The sequence below is a fragment of the Suillus fuscotomentosus genome (genome assembly GCF_016647785.1).
Source record: "Suillus fuscotomentosus strain FC203 chromosome Unknown F5891scaffold_4, whole genome shotgun sequence".
NCBI lineage: Eukaryota > Fungi > Basidiomycota > Agaricomycetes > Boletales > Suillaceae > Suillus > Suillus fuscotomentosus.
The window spans coordinates 365207-382076 of NW_024539516.1; the positions used below are offsets into that span (position 1 = coordinate 365207).

General features: G+C 45.7%; 4 protein-coding genes across 4 annotated transcripts; 3 read left to right on the forward strand and 1 right to left on the reverse strand.

Moving 5' to 3' along the window:
* Window positions 1-77: 77 nt before the first annotated feature.
* On the reverse strand, window positions 78-2742 carry F5891DRAFT_1002639 (uncharacterized protein). Its single transcript, XM_041360257.1, has one exon. It carries the CDS (start codon window positions 2546-2548, stop codon window positions 158-160), a length of 2391 nt encoding a protein of 796 aa, XP_041232083.1. The 5' UTR covers window positions 2549-2742; the 3' UTR covers window positions 78-157.
* A 14-nt stretch (window positions 2743-2756) lies between these two features.
* On the forward strand, window positions 2757-4641 carry F5891DRAFT_1002640 (GRASP55/65 PDZ-like domain-containing protein). Its single transcript, XM_041360258.1, has 6 exons — window positions 2757-3074; window positions 3132-3406; window positions 3465-3511; window positions 3568-3639; window positions 3695-4071; window positions 4129-4641. Exons 1-6 carry the CDS (start codon window positions 2813-2815, stop codon window positions 4314-4316), a joined length of 1221 nt encoding a protein of 406 aa, XP_041232084.1. The 5' UTR covers window positions 2757-2812; the 3' UTR covers window positions 4317-4641.
* A 1701-nt stretch (window positions 4642-6342) lies between these two features.
* F5891DRAFT_899344 (uncharacterized protein) lies at window positions 6343-6872 on the forward strand (the record flags this gene model as incomplete). Its single annotated transcript, XM_041373430.1, has 3 exons — window positions 6343-6443; window positions 6519-6696; window positions 6783-6872. Coding segments are annotated over 3 exons (369 nt in total), but the record flags the coding sequence as incomplete, so codon positions are not given.
* A 282-nt stretch (window positions 6873-7154) lies between these two features.
* Window positions 7155-7415, forward strand: F5891DRAFT_941811 (uncharacterized protein; the record flags this gene model as incomplete). Its single annotated transcript, XM_041374365.1, has 1 exon — window positions 7155-7415. A coding segment is annotated over one exon (261 nt), but the record flags the coding sequence as incomplete, so codon positions are not given.
* Between the last annotated feature and the right edge of the window lie 9455 nt (window positions 7416-16870).

Here is a 16870-nt window from a genome sequence, read left to right on the forward strand (position 1 = left end):
AGGAAGTATCAAAATACACACAAATAACCGCCCATTCGCGCCTCTTATGTGGCAGCCAACGATATGTAGTTACTCAGGTGATTCGCGATTTCAGATACTCGTTGTCATTATGTAGGGTGAATAGTTTATGTCTACAATTTGCAATCCGCATAACGATCTACAACAGTACCCGCCTCTCTCTCAACTGAGCTAGCATCTGTCGACCACGACTCCGACTCAGCGCACCTTCTTGGTAATGTCGTTGGATCATATCGGCAATAAGCCGTCGTTGAAACACCTGTTTCCTGTCCCCCCATTCAGTCTTCTCCTTCACCAGCGTCTCCCAGAACTTGAACGCCATCACCGGGTCATCAAGGCGGAGTGATGCAAAAATGCAGTATTTCCCGGTGTTAGGCGTGTGCACGACGCTCGAGACGTCCCCTGATTGAATGATCTCCCAGGCGCGCTGTAGATTCTCCTTCAAAATCGACTTGGGAGCCCCGTCCGCATTGACACTCGCCCTTATAAGCGAAGCAGTGGTTTTGGCTGACAGCTCCTCGCAACCAAGCTCCTTGGCACGACCAATTAAGTAGCCTGCAAGCCTAATCTCGCCATGAAGGATGGCATGATGAATGATGGTTCCAAACGTCACTGCATCAGGGCGTATGCCTCGTTCAACCATCTTTTTCAGGATGCCTACTGCCTTCTTCGGATGAAGCTCAGCCATGGCGGATAGTGCGATGTTAATATCGTAGATATCTGGGATTTCGTAGCGCTGAAGTAGAGCTTTGAGCATGTCCAGACCTTCGGAAACACGCCCAAGTGTAATGTAGGCACGAGCCAATGAGCTCAAATCATAATGAGACGTTTCCTCTGGAGAGCCTTTTGACATGCGAAAAGCGCCAACGACCAGTTCGGCGAACTGGAGCAAGTGTTCCAATAGCTTCTGCCGCTCCTCGAGCGTCGAAGCTGTGCTTGGGCTACCCTCGCCTTGACTTGATGTTGGCTCCTCTATCTCAGCCTTGGTGTGATATATGAGCTTGGAAAAGACGCTGACCATGCGAAGCATCAAGGAAGCATTGCCAAGGACCGCTTCACGATCCCTTCCGACGGAATAACGCTCCCACAGTGTGCGTGCGGAGGAGGAGAAACCATGGGATGCAGTAAGGGCAATGAAATGAGCCCGGTCTTGCACTGGTATTGGCTCCATCTCGTCGATGACTTGCTTGGCTAATGTCCGAGCCAGGTGCATGTTGTGGCTGGTGATCGTAAGATGATTCATGAGCCACGTCAATGAATATCCTCGTGGAAGAGGGTACTTCATCCTCCGAATAACTCTTGGGGATTGTGTATTTTTGTAGAGAATCTCCGCGGATGGACCATCTTGCAAGTGCATGGCTTTGTCGTAGAATAGGCGAACCATGCTATCTGGGACGATAACACTGTCGGCGGAATTAATGAGATGACATATAAGCCATGTACATTGCTTGAAATAATTGGTAGATGCGTTATGCAGAGCAAGGTGTAGCGTGCTAAGCGCCAGTTCAGTGAGTGCGATATCAGTAGAAACCCGAGTCCGGATTGCAGTGACCACGATGTCGAGTGCACGATGATACCAGCCCCAGTGGAGACAGGCTCTGACCAATGTCGACCTGACCACAAAGGCAAAATTGTTGTCCTTTGCAGACGTATGATACACTTCTGTGAAGGCTTCTGCTGGGATATGGCAAGTCTCGGTGAGAGTCTGGAAGAGGCGAAGCGCATGTCTGTCTCGGTCGAATATGATCAACTTATGAACCAGGCCGAAAGCTATGAAAACATCACCCGGAGGGCGATAGGACATAGACTTCGCACCTTTGGGCGCGGATTGGTTTGTAAGAGATTGATGGAAGATAGGGAGGAGGATATCCACGGCCTTTACATCGTACGGATCTATGCCGGGGTTGTCGACAACACACTTGACTAATGCGGAAATAGTCACGGAACTTAATTCAGAAAGCGCGTGGAATTGATAAAGGAGATTGAGGAGGGAGTAAATTTTCTGCTTGTTAAGAATGGGCGGATTGTGGTATGTCGCTGACAGCAACGCCGTAGCGACTCGGAGCTGGCGGTTTGAGGTGGTGATAATCCCGTCCAGTAAGTCTGTAGCAATACCATCCACGATAGTCGATAGTCCATGCTTTGTGGCCTTCTCAGAGAGAGCGACAAGAATGGGGAGCGGTAAAGACGCGGCCAGCGTTTTATCTTGTACTCGCAGTTCCGCGTAGGCCGCAAAAGGGTCGGGTAGAGCTTCCACCATTTTCTCCACTTTTGCAGATCTCTTCTGCACCTGTGGAGGTAACCATGTTGAAATGCACGCAACTCTTTCCAACAGCTCTTTCTCAACACGGGAAGTACGGTGAAGCATAGGCGCCAAGTCCACAGCCTCCGGCAAGGCATTATGCACAGTGTCATTGGCAAGTCTCGAGTGAGATACAGCTTTGCCACGGATCTGGCTGCCAATTAATTGTTGCGCGTAAACACGGATCGGGGTGTGTACTCGAGGAAGTAAACGGCGACAAAGTAACATAAGTTAGCTGTCTCAGATGAATATCAGCTCAGGCCACAATAAATTACAAAACAAGCGGACTGGCTCACCGCATGCCGCATAGAGTCAGTCGACGAAATAGTATCGACACCCCGAATGAACGCGACTCGCGCTTTGGAGAAGAAAATTTGGTGTAGGGTTCAAGGAGGGTTAAAAGCAAATAATGACAAACAATGCATTTAGTACTACTGTCTCGAACACCGTTGCAATCGATGTAGTAAGACTTAAAGTTTCTCTGTGGACTCTATGGGAGCAGGACAATCATCGACATCTGCAGCACAGGCACAAAAATCCCATGCCTTGCATGTCTTACGAGTCACTGCTTCATCACCAGCCTCGCAGACGTCTATAGAGCCATTCTTCGACTTCATCGTTGGCTTCGATGGCAGTGACGCTTTCTACGCTGAGAGCGACATAGACGCTACAGAGCTCGAAAGAATAGTAGAAGAACACGAGGAGAAGACGCTTAATCTTTTAGTCTGGAATAGTAAAACGCGCACAACTCGAGGTGTGTCTAGTCTCAAAAACGATATGCTTATGGCGTTAGTAATGTGATTAAACTTAGTTGTACCAATTGTTCCCTCGCGGGCTTGGGCTTTGGCGCAACAAGCATCGATCCCACAGGATGACGTTGAGAACTCTCCCCAGCCTTCCTTGTTGGGTTTGAGCATGCGGATGTGCGAATTCGAGAATGCGACGAACAATGTTTGGCACGTTCTTGAAGTCCTAGAAGGAAGTCCAGCAGAAAGTGCCGGTCTTGTCCCATACGGTGACTGGATAATAGGATGGTCCGGCGGCATATTGACCGCGGAGAACGATTTTTACGATGTCGTGGAAGCTGTATGACATTCTCTGGGTTTTGTACTATTTTGGGCCGCTAAACATTTTGTGTTCACAGCATGTTGACAAGCCGTTGCGAGTTTATGTCTATTCATATGACTTCGAGTACGTTCTGGTGCTGTAGATTGTGTCTTGCATTTCTCTGACCTGCCACTTCTCAGTAATCTCAGAGAGGTTGTACTAGTGCCCAATCGCCATTGGGGTGGCGAAGGACTGTTGGGATGTGTTTTTGGGTTTGTTTATATATATATAATTCAAAGAGATCACTAGACTGACTATTTTTGATAGTTTTGGACTTCTCCACCGCATTCCGTCGCAGACGGCGGACGGCCTATCAAGCGCTGGGGCCCAGAATTCTCATAGCGACCTTGAGGATCAGCAGGTCTTTGTTCCTGCCGATGTTTCACAAGGTTCGCGATCTTTCGAGTTAGGGGATCGGAGACATCCTTCTTTTGGAGTTCACCAGCGCCCAAGTGACATTGCACATCCTCGTCCCACCCGCTACAACGAAACTACGCAAGGGCGACGATCCGCTGGCGACGTGCTCCGGCGTGACTCAGCATCAACTGCTTCACGTCCTGGGACACCCAGACGGTCAACAAACACGCCAAATCCCGTATCACAGACACCGAGCTCCAGCCGTTCATTTGGCTCCCTCCTCAATGGTGATTCGTCACCCCGCTCATAGTTTCGTTCTCACTCAAGGATCTACGCACATCAAGGTACTGGAGTAACAGCAATGTTTTCTGGCCCGAACCCAAGAGCCCTCCAGTTCAGTACTAGCATGTCTACGGTAACCGGAAAGTCACAAGATGATGACGAAGATGAGGGAGACAGTGATCACGATGAAACGGTCAGCGTATCTGGAACGGAAGCCACGGATTATGGTAGTCTGACCTCTGTTGAATGATGACCGAATGGCACATAATCGAATACATCTGACTATTTAGAGCCACGTTACTATAACCAGGTGTACTACACTAGTACACCGAGCTCTAGGATTTCGCTCACATCTATCACTCATTGAACGTTGTACGAGCCTCTTCCGCAAACACACAACGTTTACTGGATCTGGACAGGGTCATGGACTCTTTCGCATGTAATCATCATTTATCTCGGGCCACCTCTTCATCGTAATGCTCTCTCTATCCTTCGCAGCTACTCTACGGGCTATTTCTCATCTCTTGTTCGCAATGTAACACTCCTGCTTATCTGATATCAATGTTCAGCTTTTATGTGTGTGGGGTTTGGGGTTCAAAGGAACCCTTCCCTGGTTGTGAGCTTCACTCTGAGGTGGTCTGGGTTCATGTCTTCTTCGGACCCCTCGGTCTGCGCACGTCTCAGACAGATCACGCTCCAAAGGTCTGTTTTTCTCGATCCTCAAAACTCTTCGATTCGAATCTCTCTGCTTCAGCTGTTCTCGGATCACGTGATCAGCCCCCTCTTGCGCTGGTCAGGCAAAATCAGACCTTCCCACACAAAAATGAATCAACAACTATCCTTGATTCGTTCATAAGCTTCTCCTCTCTCGCATAGTCCTTTGTTCCCCTCTCTCATAGTCATCTCACAGACTACCTAACATCAGCATCAATATTAGTTCCTCTGACAAAACACTAATATTATCTCTCTCATTTTTAGGGCTGGTCACCGTAGGCCGTACAACGGGATTATACGGGACCATAGTATGGTTACCGTACCCATACTGTCGGTGGTTCCAGGTCACATTTGATGGTTATGGGGTATGGTCATTTGAGTACCATATATCACTGTATGTGTACGGCCGTATATAACCATCATACGGTACATACGGTTCTGTGAATATTAGTATAGTGTAATGCCCAATGTGTTTGAGTCATGTTACTTGTGGCAGCCATGTGTCTTTTTTGATATCGACAGCGACAACGACCTACTACTAGTGGCAACACTGACACTATTTGCAGTGCTTATTCCTGAACTTCCAACATCCAGCTTCCTCACTAGTGGCTGTGACTTTGACAGCATACAGATCATCAACCTACCTGTATGTTTCTCTCACACTGATCTATAATATATCAAGTTCTAATGTTTTTTGTGTCCAGAATACTCTGTTGATTCTTGTGCCTGATCCGGGGGGAATGACCACTATGCTGATCGAAATATGCACAAGGTTCTGCTCCCTTCCCCTACGTGCACTTGCCTGCTCCAACCTTTGGAAAATACAACTTCGATTGATGGCCTCCTCGAGCACCCTGAATGCTGAACCTGCTGCTGTCGACCCAGGTTTTCAGGAGGTTCTTGGTCGTGGCAAACGTCCCAAAAATACCGAGCGGATGAATGCACTTATCCAGGCCGAAGGTGAAGATATTGACAATCCCACTTGCTGCCCTCGCCGTTCTTGTCGTGCCCCCAAAAAGCAAAATGCTGCTGTCGACCCCAACAATTTTTTCTCATCTCTTCCAGTTGAGGAGGCCTCGGATGCCGATGATGATGATTTCACTGGCTCTGAGTCCAGTTCTCAGTCTCCCTCATCAGGGTCAGAGAGCAATACCACCAAGATCTTGAATGCTGAGGTAAGTCATTTTTGATTGCTCAGTATTGTTACTGACTATGTTCTGCAGCTTGCAGATGTTTTGCCCATGAAGACTGTCCCACCTCGTGGTGGCAACTCTGATCCCAATGCACGTCAGCTTCACAAGAAAGCCAACACAAAATCCAAGCGGAAGGCTGCAGCAAATGCTTCAGCTGCCAACAGACTTCAACTATTGAAGCGAGCTCGTGTCAAGGATGCCGAAGATGACGGCGACATTCTCTTGCCATCATCAAGTCAAGTCCCTCAAGTTGATGTTCAGCTGAAGCGTCCAAAGGTAACCTTTCAATATTATCATTATTTGTAACAATCCTAAGCCTGTAATTTCCAGCCGCATGGACCCACAAACCCGATCTACCTCTTTTATGAAGAGGTGGATAAGAATGCTCAGGGCGTCGAGGGAACTAAGGGTGACAAACACTACAAGTGTTACCATAGTCAGCGCAAAATTCTGACTATTACAAAGGCTATGTGAAGTAGTCTCAATGGTAAGCATCACATTTAACTTCGTGGCGGCTTCTGACTTGATTGATTGATGAATGGCAGGTTTAATCGGTCACATCAAACACACTTTCCAGTCTTGTATCGACTCTATCTATATCTCAAGGATCATGGGGAACCACCCATGGAAGACGAGGTTGCGATGGCATTGGGAAAAAAGATTCTTGACCCCACCCAGGCAGCTGAATACCTGCTTCAGCTTGAAAAAGCCTTGAGCAATATTGTCAAGGCTTTTAACCACCAGAATCAGCGAGTCGCTGTAGGTCTATCTATACATTTTATCTATGTAGTCTCATGTTTTCAATTCAGGAAGCCAACTGGGATCAGAATATGTTTGAGCAGCTTCTCGCTGAATGGATGGTCGCATGTGACCAGCCGTTTGAAGAAGTTGACAGGCTCGAGTTTCATCGCCTTCTCGAGTATACTCACTTACAACAATCGCTTCACATCCCTCATTGTCAAGCTATGAAGCGGCATGTAATGAAGATGGGCGAGGACACAGTTGCAGACAGTGAAAAAAATGATTGTGGAATTGAACTGCAATGTTAGCTTGTCGCTTGATGGCTGGACGTCTAGCAATCTTTACGGATTTTTGGCTATTGTGATGCACTACATCACAAATAATTGGCAGCTCGGTGAGTGCCTTGAAAGAAATTGTAGGGTTGCACTGACCATCATGCAGAGGAACTCCTCATCGACTTTTGTGAGCTCATTGGTGAGCATTCCGGCGAAAATATGGCACAAGCAGTGTTCGAAACTCTGGAGCTCTTCGGGCTGAAGGGTCAGGTGCTTGCGATAATGGCCGACAATGCATCAAACAATGACACGATGTGCGAGGCACTGCAAGCATTGTGTGCGAGGGAAGGCATCATATTTAATGCTCGATGGGGACGATTATGGTGCTTGCCTCACACAACACATCTTGCAGCTTTATCGGTATGATGTTCTTAGATTTTTGAATGCATATCTCACTTTCGGCTCAAGTTATTGGAAGGCATCGGTACTATCAAGGCCAACAAGACAAACACCAATCATGATGCTTACCAGGACTGTGTAACAGCTCCGCTTAGTCGAGAGCATGACAATGATGTTGCTGCACAAGAAGATCAGCCAGAAGATGAAGAGGAGTCCAAGCTTCGTGCAGTTCATTCAGCTGTCGAAAAGGTAAGTTCTGGTTTATCACTGCCGGTGGAGTCAACACACTAACACACTTATCTTCCAGTTGCGGAAGATAGTTCGCGCTGTTCAGTTCAAGCCCTCAGCGTCGCCAAGCTTGGCTCCGAGAGGTCAACACGTCGATGGTGTTGCAGGTCAACACATTGCCACAGACAGCTCTCATGCTGATTCTTGATGTTAAGACCAGGTGGTCTTCAACCCATCAAATGCTCCATGCGCAGTTTTAGTCTTGTATTAATACTCCAACTTACTCCCCGAAAGGTCGCGCGCTTGATTATTGCAAAGTCATTGACGACTTTGTTGCAAAAACACGGGAACTTCACCAGTATGAGTTGTCAGCCGAGGATTGGAGGGCGATCAAACTAGTCTCACATTGGCTGAAAGCTTTCTGTGCGGCAATGACACAAATGTCAACAACGAAGCATTCAATGCTGTCATCTACCCAGGCCATTTTCTGTGGATTGCAAGAGTCGCTGCAAGAATCTCTGCGCGAGTTGCCCAATAACACACCACCTTCACCTCAAAGACTCGCTCATCAAAGCACATTGGAAATTGAGTGATTATTATACAAAGTTTGATGAATCACCATTATACATATGGTCTTCTCGTAAGTATTCTCTTGTATCTACAGTGTTCTGTCTACTTATTCCTTGACACTGGATAGTCCTTGACCCCCAAATTTCATTTGAAGATCTTTCTGCTGACTGCGGCGACGACCACATGCTACAAAGCCACTTGGAACATGCAAAGGATCAGTTGTGTCAGTATTATCGAGACAACTACCTTTCGTCGCAAGCTTCAAGTTCCCTTGTCGCTCCTCAACCTGCAGCGGCAGACTCGGAAACCTTATCTGGATCACCCCAGAAGGTCAATTTCACAGCTCGGTACAAAAAACGCCCAATGAACTCAAGGGATGAGCTCGAGGAGTACTATAGGGTGCCTGTTGAGGATTTTGATGCTTGTGACCCTATCCAATGGTGGGCAGGCCGCCATTCACAATTTCCGAACCTCTCGCGTCTGACTCGCAATATCCTCGCTATTCCTGGTGAGTTTAACCTGCTCAAAACCATTGTCTAGTATAGGTATGCTAATTTTGCATACTGTAGGCTCTGCCATCACTGTTGAGCGCATTTTTTCAGGCGGTCGCGATACTATTTCCCTTCGACGTGCTAGTCTCCAACCCAACATGATTAGAACACTAATGTTGGTCAAACAGCAGCTGCGCCTGGCTCGTAATGCCATCACGGTGATTGATTGAATGATACTAGTACCAGCTGATACTCGTTTGTACTACATACTAGCTACTGTACTAGTAATTCGATGTTTTTCGTCTCCCGTATGACCGTATTGACTGACCGTATGACCGTATTGACTGACCGTATGACCGTATTGACTGACCGTATGACCGTATTGACTGACCGTATGACCGTATAGTTACCCGCACTGTACTGTCGACAATATCGAGTACACCGTATGGCATACAGGACAATACAGGCAGTACCCATATGGCTACTGTACAATTGTACGGCCGTAACCATATATGGTTACGGTGACCAGCCCTACTCATTTTCACCTTAATCATGCAATCATACAAAGGCTAAGTTAAGTTTAGGGTCTTTGTAGCCAGCAGTCTTCTTTGGTGGTCTAAGAATCCTCTCGAAGTTGTCAAAGGCTAGGTATACCTTCTCAATAGTGGGTGAGGGCTTGTAAAGCCCTGTTACAATATTTATTCTACTTGGATGCTTAGGCTCAGACTTGAAAGGATTTTCTCTGAGTCTTAGTGAATTTGTCATAGATGCAAAGGAATTATTCTCACAAAGTGGAGAGCACCCTGTTTTGAGATTACAATAGATATGATATTATTCGATTCACAAGTAAGAATGAAAATATAGCTTAGAGACACACGACAGTGGGCGCTAAGATTGCTTAATCATTCAGAAATATCTGCACAGGTTATATATACTTAGTATTACTGCCGGGTTATGTAATCTCCGATATGGCTGATGTGTTCTAGGTTTGTTCAACCTCAACACTCCCCCTCAAACCTAGGACATCCCAAGTCCACGTATATATTGGTGATGTGTAGGTTTGGGTAGCACTTTTGTGAAGATGTCTGCCATCATTTGTGTGGTAGGACAATATTTTAGCTTTATTAGACCATTTTTGACTTTATTTTGGATATAGTAATATTTTAAATCAAAGTGCTTCATTCTCTTGTGATACTGTGGGTTTTGTGCAATTGCCAATGAGCTAGAGTTAGGCAATGTCATGGGTATCTGGCACCCACTGTGGGTCATGGGTGTGGGTACCCAGGGATATGGGTAGGGGTAGGCACTTAGGATACCCACACCCCTACCCACACCCACACAGTGGGTATGTAGGCAAAAAAATCATCTTTGCACTGTGATATGTGATTCAACTTTGTCAAACATGCTAGTAGTGGTCTCAGTGAATGGTATGGAATAAACCCACACCCACCAGTGTGGGTGTGGGTTTTTGGTGGGTGTGGGTGGGGGTATCACCACAGATACCCATGGGTATACCCACATCATTCCCTAGCTAGAGTTGTCTTCATATAACAAGGTAGGTTCTTTTTGCTTGTATCCTAACTCCAAGTATAGATTGTGGAGCCATACTGCTTCTCTCGCTGCGTCCGAGAGGCAGATACATTCAGCTTCCATCATTGACAAGGAGATGGCATTTTGCTTTTTTGATCCCCATGTTATCGCCCCTCCATTCAATAAGAAGGTATACCCTGAGATGGAGGTATGATCATCATTATTTACGAAGCTCGCATCTGAATATCCAACAAATCGGTTTTCGGTCTTTCCCAAGGGTTTAGTTGTTTTATAGGTTATTCCTATATCTTTGGTACCCTTGAGGTACCATAAAACTCATTTCACAGCAGTCCAGTGAGTTATTCCAGGATTTGCTGTGTATGATGCTAACCGATATACAGTGTACACAATATCTGGATGTGTCGCCACGGCTGCATACATCAAGGACCCTATGAGGGATGCATAGTTATTGGTACGGTTTCCTGTTTCAGGTGAGCTATCTACTGGTTCAAGTTTGATACTTAGGATCAAGGGGCATCCCAACTGAATTTGCATCCACAAGGCCATACCTTGCAAGAATCAGCTTCAATATATTTTGTTTGGGAAATGTGTAACTCTCCTTTTTCTCAATCACAATCAATTTTGATGCTGACAATTTTGCTTGGATCACCAAGGTCAGTGACTTCAAACATTGTTTGTAACTCACGTTTCAGTTTTTCCATTAGCGCTGTACTATTCATAAACAGGAGTAGGTCATCAATCCACACAGTAATTATTTCTGTTCTGTCTCCTGTTTTTCTGATGTATGCACATGGGTCGCTATACAGCCTATTAAATCCATTGGCCTTGAGCTGCTTATTCAGCTCGATATTCCATTCACGACCCGATTGTTTTAGGCTGTACAATGTTTTTATTAGATGGCACACTCTTGCTGTCCCATCTTTGAATCCTTCTGGTTGTCTCATGTAAACTTCTTCTTTTAGGGTACCGTTTAGGCTGTTTCATGTACACTTCTTCCTTCAGGATTCCATTGAGGTAAGCACCCTTTATGTCCATTTGTTGAATCTCCTAGTTCTGAGATACAGCTAGTGCTAAAACTGCTCGTATTGTCTTGAGTCGGACCACTGGAGAAAATGTGTCCATGTAATCCATACCAGGAATTTGAGAGTATCCTTTTGCTACGAATTGTGCCTTATATTTGACTAATCTTCCTTCTTTGTCAAATTTTCATACTAGAACCCACTTGTTGGCTACTGGAACTCATCCCTTTGGGGGATCAATAAGTTTCCACGTGCCTTTGTCTTTTAATTGGTCTAGTTCAGCATGAATGGCTTTTTCCCATTCTGGCCACTCGGAAGATTCCTTTGCTTCTTTTAAGGACTTGGGATCTTCTGGTGTGACACCAGTCTCATTAAATGCAGCATACACCACTTCTGCTGGTGAATATATCAGCTCTTCCTTGTCTTGTTCTTGTTCTGCGAGGGCTGCTAATTCAGCTGGTATATCTTCTAGCTCTATTGTCAGATCATTTAATATCCAATAATCATGTTTGACTTTTTGTCTGCTGCTTCTTCTTGGCTCATCAGGTACGTTGTTTTCTCTCTTTCTTTTTCTGCTAATTTCTTTCTTTGACATTAGATTGTCTATGTCTTTCATTGTGGATGCTGCATTAATGTGCAGTGGGTCTTTTACTCTATCCTTCTCCCCCTCATGCTGTACATTAGGCATGAAGAAATGATAGTTTCGTGATACTTTTATTTGGTGTGTGTTTCTGTCATAGTACTTTATTGCCTTCAGCCCATCTAAAAAGCCCACAAACATGTGTTCTTCTGATTTCAGTTCAAGTTTGGAAATGTTTTCTCCCTCTCAAAGGACCCATACTGATATTCTGAATTCTTGTAGATGTTATATGTTTGGACATTTCCCCAACCATTTTTCATCTGGGGTAGTTCCCTGTAGAGCACACATATGTGCTTGATTTCAGAGATATTGTATGTGGAGTGAGTCACTGCCTCAGGCCATAATGTTTTTGGCAAATTTCATGCTAACAACATTGCATGTGTTAGTTCTATGAGTGTTCTATTGAATCATTCAGCTATACCATTTTGTTTGGGGGAATATGGTGCCGTGAATTTGACTATAATTCCTTTCTGGTGGCACCACTTGAGTAGAGTATTATTGACATACTCCTTGCCGTTGTCTGCTCTGATTCATTTTGGGATTGTCTCCCTCTGTCTTTCTATATAGGAAATATATTCCTGAACCTTCGAGCTGGCCTCATCTTTTGTTTTTATGAATTTGACTGTGCATCAGTCATGTACAGTCATCAATGAATGTGATATAATATCTGACCCCTGTTATTGTAGTGGTTCATGATGGTCCCCATATGTCAGTGTATGTTATCTCTCCCAGAACTTCTGATCTATTTTCAGATTCTTTGGGGAATGGTTGTCTTGAATGTTTTGCTTGTATACAAGCCTTGCACTTTGGTATTGGCGAGTTTTCATCAACTTCAAGACCATCAACTAGTTTGTCTTTGAGTAAGTGTTTGAGTCCCATTATGCCTATATGGCCATATCTGACATGCCATTGCTCCCACATTATTTTGTCTTTAGCCGTATTTATCTATTCATTGTAGTTCTTGGAAAACATGTCCAAGAAGTACAGTCTATTCTCTCATCAACTGGTGGCTATTGTACGGTGTTTTTCATCGAGCAAACTAATCTGCTCTTTGCCAATTATAGCTCTTCTACCTTGTTCGTCAAGCCGACTTATAGAGAGTAGGTTATTTCCTGCTGTTGGTACATGTAAAACTTCTCTCAACAATAGATGAACAGCTTTGTGTCTGACTTTTGTTGTGATCTCAAATGTTCCACGTCCTATTGCTTCAACTGGTACTTTTCCTATTCTGCTAATTTCTTTTTGTAGTGGAGTGTACTCAGTGAAGGCAGTTCTTCTGCTCAGTTATATGAGACATGGTTGCCGAGTCGGCTACCCATTGGCCAGAGCAAAAGGAAACATGCTCGTCAGGAGCCTTCATTCATGGATACATTCTCAGAGACTACAAATGCTTTATCCTCATCCATAGGTTCATCATCCTGCTTGTCATGTGCCATGTTTGCACACTCCTTTCCTTTATACTTCTTCGAAGATGAACCTGGACTGTTGTAGAGACTCATGCCTCTCATGGTGTGATATGGCAGTTTCCACTAGGGAGTACATGGCATGAACTTGTAGCATCACTCTATGTGCTACCCGCAGCTATCCCTATATGAGGTGCAGCTTTCCTGTGCAATGCGCACCATGCATGCACTCTTCCCGCACTTCAGCACAAATTGGTTGTCTTTTCTTTTTAATGAAATCTAGATACAGGAATCAGTATCCCTCAGCCTAATGTGAAAGACTGAGATTAAGCTGTACCTAGATACAGGAATCAGTATCCTAGGTATGAGCAGTGAGTCTAAGTACAGCGAGATAAAGGAAACATATGACTCACCCTCAGCCTAATGTGAAAGACTGAGGGGAGAGGGAGACAAAGGTAAATCAAACATATATACGGTGTGTAGCGTGCCAAACATCGAACTCCAATACATGTCCTGTGATCGTGTTGTGTGTAAACACTCCTCCTCAACTTGATCTTGGGTGATCCATCATCAAAACTCCTCCTCAATTGATTTACTGGAGACCTAAGCATGTACAAAGTCGCTCGAAGTCCTTGCGAGGCAGTGCCTTAGTGAAAATATTGGCAAGGTTGTCTTTGGATTTGATGTAGTGTAGTTTCAGACAGCCTTGTTCGATGTGCTGGCAAATCGAATGATACTTGATGTTAATTTGTTTTACTCGCGCATGGAAGGATGAGTCCTCAATAAGAACAATACTTCCATTGTTGTCACAAAGTAGGGGAGTAGCGGCGAGTTGGGGGAATTCGAGTTCATCTAAGAGCATGCGTAACCACTTGATTCCGCAAGCAGCTTCAGATGCGGCCACGTATTCAGCCTCGCAGGTAGAGAGAGATACCGTCTTTTGCTGATGTGTGCTCCAGGTGACAACACCACTACCCAAGTTGCAGCAATAGCCACTTACGGACTGCTGAGTGTCAATGCAGGATGCTAAGTCACTATCCATGTAGCCGAGCAGACAAGCTGTATGTTCTCTGCCGAGGACAAGAGTGGCTGTATGCGAACCCTTTAGATAATGCACTACATGTTTTACTGCCTCCCAGTGGACATGCCCATAGCAGTCTAGGAATTTGCAAAGCTGCTGGACAGCATATGTGATATTGGGCCTAGTGCCTATAGCCAGATACATGAGGGATCCGACGAGGGAACGATAAGGGGTGTGGGCCATCAGATCGTGTTCTTCATCTGAAGAAGGTGCGTGGTCTTTGTGGGAGAGGTGAAGTCCAGGCTCCATGGGCGTCAAGATGGGTACAGCGTCTGTGAGGCCAGATTGCTTAACGATCTTGTCGATAAGGGCAGTTTGAGAGAGGTGGATGGTGCGAGATGTTCGGTCTCATTCGAGTGTGATGCTGAGACAAAAGTGAGCAGCACCGAGATCAGATACTGTCCACTTCATGCGGAGTTGAGCCTTGAAATCTGTTATTGCGGCTTTAGAGCTTCCAACAGTGAAGAAATCATCAACATGGATCACAACAAGAAGGATACCGGCGTCAGTGCAACGATAGTAGATACAATATTCACACTTGAGTCGTGTGAACCCCCAAGCGAGCATTGCTTGATTCATTGTTCAGTTCCATACTAACCCCCCCTTCTTCATGCTGTAGAGCCCCCATTGAAGTTCCCAAACGTGATCCTCCATACCGGCCTCAATGAACCCTTCAGGCTGTTCCATGTAACAAACTTTGTCAGGGTCAAGTAACCCGTACAGGAAAGCCATTTTGATGTCGAGCTGTTCAATCTCCCAATCGAGAGCAGCGCCGAGGTGAGCAAGGATGCGGAAAGACTCAAGATGAGCAGTGGGAGTGGAGGTTTTTGTATAGTCCTGCCCCCAAACAGCTGAGTACCCTCTACAGACTACCGCGCTTTCAAGCGAACAGGTAGGCCATGCTAGTCATGCTTTAGTTTGAAAACAGGGTGCCCCTTCATGATCTTGTGACCCTGAGGAATGGATACATGCAGCACAAGCTTGTAGACGCCGAGGTCACGGAGTGAAGCGAACTCCTCCTGAAGGGCGGCAGTCCATGAAGCAGCATCTGGCGATGCCATTGCCTCAGCATAAGTCATTGGGTCGTCAGGATGTTCAGTGGCAAGGTGATTGGGCATCACGGCCAAGAGGTCAGCGAAGAGTGCTAAGTCTGTGGGGTTAGATGAAATAGGTGCACGGAGTGCATGAACCCAGTCAGCAGAAGACAGAGACTCCTGAACGGCCCGCTCAGTGGTAGAGGTGTAAGTGGTGCCATCGAGGGCACATTGACGTTCTGAAGGGATTGTGCCATGGGCTGATCAGCAAGGTTGGTTGGAAATTATAGTGGTAGGAGGTGCATCTTTGTCGGGGACATCTTTGACGGTTGTTACAATAACATTTAGACCCCTATTCATTTTTCCTGTCACTCACCTAAGCGGGCTGTCCACATCATTCCGTTATCGCTTATCTCCCATCAAGCGGGCTGTCCGCACTATGTTTGCTATCTGCTATCTCCTTATCTTTCCCCTTATCTTGATACACCATTTACAAGCTCCGCTTGAACATTCACTATATAGATATGTAGTTTGCCATTGTATTCCTCACTTTAATCTACTGGGTTTTACCTGGAACTTAATCTTCAATAAGGTCTCCAACCTTATTGTCTTTGAACCATTACTCTAAGGAAGTCGCCGACACTTGCCTTAGCCAGAAACCTTTGACCTCTCATTCGAGAGAAGACTGCTGTCCATCTTGCTATCAAGCAGATTGTCCATTCGGACTTAGACGGCTCAACTTACCCCAGTCATAACAATGGTGGGTCGTTGAGATGGTGAAAGCAGGAGCTCAGCAGGGTTGTCGATGGCAACATTGGGATGTAGAGGGACAGTACCAGATTGATGAGATTCAATGAAAGAGACATTATATGATACAAAAACCTTATCCATTGCACGATGATAACAGCGGTATGACTTTGAGTCGAGAGAGTACCCGATAAGCATGCATTCAATTGAACGATTATAAATTTTTGGATTGTGTTTGTTTTGAATCAGCACGAATGCATGACAGCCAATTTCGCAGAGGTGAGAGAGGTTGGGTTTTTGTTCAAACCAACATTCGAAGGGAGTGTGCCCTGACTGAGATACTATGGGGGTATGGTTGGATAGGTAGCAAGCTGTTAGTACATATTCATCCCAACGATTGGGAGGAACCTTGCAGTCAGATCACATCGCATGTGCACATCCCATGAACATACAATGGAGGCACTCAACTCTGCCATTTTGGGCAGAGGTGTAAGGTGCTGTGAACTGATGTTGAGTGCCACACATCAGCAGCCACTCACGCATTGCCTTGGATTTCAGTTCCCCGTTATCCAAACAGTAGATACCGACCTTAAGCCCAGTTTCGAGTTCGCGCACACGTTCCCAGGCAATGAGGGAAGGGAAAGTGTCACTCTTTGAAGCGAGGGGGATAGCCCATGAGTAGGACAAAAAGTCATCAATGATGTCCATTATGTACTTA